Genomic DNA, 4,171 nt, shown 5'->3' with positions numbered 1-4,171 from the left:
GAGTAATTATATGTATGAGAAAAACTTTTGATTGTTCACTTTTCCGTCTACCACAGCGGTGGCGTTGTCCAGTTGTCAAGGATATGTAGCAGGGCAGAGTCAAGGGGAAGGCTTGAAGCAAGACTGCTGGTGGATTTTGTATAAAAAGGGGTGCCCTTGTGTCCGGATAATCCCCAGGGCGTCCTCTGCCGCTGTACTTCCAGCGTGCGGTTTGTCCTCAACCCCCTCTGCTGTTGCACTTGCACAGTTTGAGGGGCTAAAGAGTGGGCCCCCCGGGCTCTGCAGCCTTTGTTGCGGGATGGGGGCCTTCAACGCCTTTCCTTTTTGAGCTGTGCGCTTGACACGGGCTGGAGGTTGGCCCAGATGCAACAGCCATTGCTGTTCACAACACCTTTGGTGTTGTTTGGAGGCATTGGAGTTTTCCTTTTTTCCAGTTCTGTTGTATCTAGATTAAAAATTGTATTTTTTTTCTTGTGTTTTATAATAAGGGAAAACCCTTGATGTTTTTTTTTTCTGGTATATGTATTTACAGGGGGAACTGTAGAGCGAGTAAAAGGAATAGTGCGGACAGGGGGAATCGAACCCGCATCTCCCCGATGCATGCTGGGTTGCTCTACCATTGAGCTATATCCACAGGTGTGAGGTGTACCAACATATACTACCTCTACACACCCCCTGTACACCTACACCGGTGACAGAGCCCACTAATCCTCCCAGAGGCTCATCCCAGGTACGCAGCTGCCTAAAGCGCTGGGCTCATAACCTGTAGAGCGAGTAAAAGGAATAGTGCGGACAGGGGGAATCGAACCCGCATCTCCCCGATGCATGCTGGGTTGCTCTACCATTGAGCTATATCCACAGGTGTGAGGTGTACCAACATATACTACCTCTACAGGAACCCTTGATTTTTTTTTCTCAGTTGTGGAAAAAATGTGTCTTTGATAAAATTGGATTTATGTATTTCAATTTATGTAAAAAAAAATTATGTAGTTTTCCTGCTCTTTGGAGCGCTTTGTGGCTATATGTACATATGTGAAAAATGTATGAAGGAGTAGGAATGAGGGGTTACTTGGAGTGGGTGACCCCCCTTAATTTAACACAAGGATTCTGCATATTCAATAATATTTCAGGATTTGTAAATGGTTTACAGGTTTTTGCAGACTTTAGGATACTTGTTGTATCTCTAAGGTTGACACCCCCCAGGACTATTTATTCATCAGAATATTATTACAGCAAAGTTTAACCCATACTATAGTTAAACAGTGCTTTCATTCTCACCCATCTTTCAACTCAGGAATAACATCAACTCCTGATTACCCTTACCTTTCTGTAGGTAAAACCAAGAACCCAAGTTGAGTTATTTCTTGGATGCCTATTAACACCCTGTGTTGATCTGGATGGGCCTTCATTGAGCAAGCCTCTCAGTCAAGATTACTGATAGAGTGAAACTTTCTTCAGGTCTTACCACAAACACATTGGCCCATCCTTGGCATCTTACACTATCATCTTGCTAGTAACAACCCTCTCAGACACGGTTAGTTACCTACAGGCTGACAAGGTTTTTCTGCAACCTTGTTGTACAAGTCCCTCAACAAATCAGTGAAGAGCCATCCGGCTCTTACAGCATCAGCTGAGCCAAAGCTGGTCCACCAATGAGCATCAGCTGTTACAGAAGTGGCCAGCACTGCAAAAAAAACTGTGTCAACTGTGAGCAGTTGACATGCGGAAACTCTGAGGAAGCTTGTGGTGTTACACCAGCCTTACTGAAGGTTTGACTCAACCCAAGCTTCAATGCACAGTCACTGTGCACCTTGCACAGTGACTGTGCCAACAAAGGCACTTCTGCATTCATGTGGAGTTACAATGGCAGCTTGGCTTGAGTATCCTGCATGTCAACTGCAAGCAGTTGACCAAGTTATTTTTGCAGTGCAGAAGCTGAGCATTGGCTGGGCCGAGATTGATCCAAATCTGAAAATCAGCTGAGCCAATACTGGTCCAAAGCCAAGCATTGGCTGGGCCATAGATAGTCCTAATCTGAGTCTAAGCTGAGGCATGACTGGACTAAAGCTGAGAATCAGCTGGTCCTAGACTGGTTCAAAGCTGAGCATGAGCTGGACACCAAAGCTGAGCATTAGCTGGACACCAAAGCTTAGCATGAGCTGGGAGCCAAAGCTGAGTATCAGCTGACCAGAAATGAGGATTAGTGGTGCCCAGATAAAACTGAGGATCTCCTGTGGAAATTCTGAAAGGAAGTAGATGGGGGGAGATGTGTTTAGATGGTGGGTAGATGGTGGGTAGATAGTGGGTAGATGGTGGGTAGATGGTGGGTAGCCCCCTGGAGCTGGCATTATGTCACTTTTCATCAAGTGAATATTTTTTTTTCCTGGTGTTTGTTTCTTTTATTTTCTTCCTTTTATTCTACTCAACCACAAGATGGCCACTGTTTTCACATTGCATATATATGATACTCATGTAACCCCCTAGAAGCTAGACCCCCTCTAAGTTTACTACGTAAGGAGGCCTCTGCCTGCCAGTTGTTTCCTTCCTCATCCCATCAGGGGACAATCCCCCTCAGATGCTCATTCCATCTGGCTCCCACATCCATCTACTCACCTGTCACAGTTATTTATTACACATACATATCACAGTTACTTGCAATTCATACTCATAGTTGGTTTCACAAACCTTTCACAAGTCTCTCAGTGCAGGGTTCCAATCCTGGTGGAAGCATAGCTTCCAAACCTTGACATTCTCTTTTTCACTTTATATACTGTGCGCTTACCAGGAGCGCAGCAGGAGGTGGGCCGAGTCCAAGGAAGGCGGCAGTGGAGCACCTGCGTGGCGCGTACGCAAAGGCACCCACAGCGCGCAGCCGAGGCGCGCCAGGTCAGACCAAACCTAGTTGGTCAAGGAGCAACCGGTACCGGCCGAGACCTAGCACCCAGAACCAGCAACAGAGCACGTCACGCCGAGCACTAGAGCACCAAAAATTCCCGGGAAATTTCGCCAAAACTAAGTCATTCCTGATTGATATCAAACCACGCTAACCGGAATGTTCAATTTGATCGCAGCAGCGACCTTGGCGGTGAAAGTGGCGGCAGGCTTGTCGACAGGCGACACAGGCCGACAAGGGGATGGGGAGGCAAGTGGCCAGTTGCAAGGAGTCACAGGGACGCAAGACGAGTCAGAAGCGCCAGCACCACCAGAGGAAGAACGAGCCGGTGGAGGCGCAGCCGACGAACCAGCACCGGCCCCTCCAAAGAAACCAAAAAAGGTCACCGTGAAGGCACTGGCGGGAAGGTCAACCCAGGCAACCTCAAAGAGGCCAGGGGAGCAGGAGAGGGACGACGACCGAGGGGGTGGGGAGGATCACGAGGGGGAAAGGGGGACAGGGCTGAAGGAGTTCAGGGAGTTGGTAGGGGAGGTTACCGGAGTACAAGGGAGCCAAAAGGGAACTGGTAAGCAAAGAGATGGGGACAAGAGGGGCTGGATATGGCTAGGGGTAGAGGGTCAGGACTCACGGATTGCAGCGCTTTATTTCGCTTAGCTAATAATCCGGTCAACGCAAAGGAGGAGATTTGGGTCATAGGAGGGTAAAAAGGGAAGGTGGACCTACAGGGTACAATGCTGGAGGTTATTGGGAGGTTGTTAGCAGCCGAGGCGGCAGGGCAGTCAGGCAAAGCGACAATGCTTATCAAAATCTGCAAAGGCTTGGGCAACACCATTGCAGGCAACCCGGCGACCCCAGTACCACAACCCCCGACCTTAGCGGCTTGGATACCCACGTCTCTAACTCGGTCAATCACCACACCCCCTTTCGCGTTTCCGGCCACGACCCCATCCAACTCCACGGCTTCAAAGTGCCGACTCCAGCGTCGACAGTCACCCCAAGGGTCAGAGATTACAATGAGATGGTTGGATCCACAGGGCCAGAGGCGGCAGTCCTTTTTGACAATGCCGCAATCCCAAACAACAATGACATCGGCCTTCCTGATTTTTTAGCAAAGAATCTCATAGGGTTTCGGGCCCCCCTACCCTTGACGATCTTCAACAAGTGGTGGCAAGAACAAGTGTTCCTCCACCACGCCGAGAAGAGGAACAAATTCAACGACGTTAGCGGGGATCAGTTGCGCTACACAGGCTTCCCGTACCTGAGCGAGTACCTCCAGGC

General features: G+C 49.1%; 1 protein-coding gene across 1 annotated transcript; it reads left to right on the top strand.

The window, feature by feature from the left end:
• Positions 1–3,052: 3,052 nt before the first annotated feature.
• PtA15_11A222 (uncharacterized protein) lies at positions 3,053–3,547 on the top strand (the record flags this gene model as incomplete). The annotated part of the gene is made up of 1 exon (XM_053161109.1): positions 3,053–3,547. One exon carries the CDS (start codon positions 3,053–3,055, stop codon positions 3,545–3,547), a length of 495 nt encoding a protein of 164 aa, XP_053025088.1.
• Between the last annotated feature and the right edge of the window lie 624 nt (positions 3,548–4,171).

This window comes from Puccinia triticina, chromosome 11A, assembly GCF_026914185.1.
Source record: "Puccinia triticina chromosome 11A, complete sequence".
In the NCBI taxonomy this organism is placed as follows: Eukaryota; Fungi; Basidiomycota; class Pucciniomycetes; order Pucciniales; family Pucciniaceae; genus Puccinia; species Puccinia triticina.
This window is presented reverse-complemented; position numbering and strand designations above follow the sequence as displayed.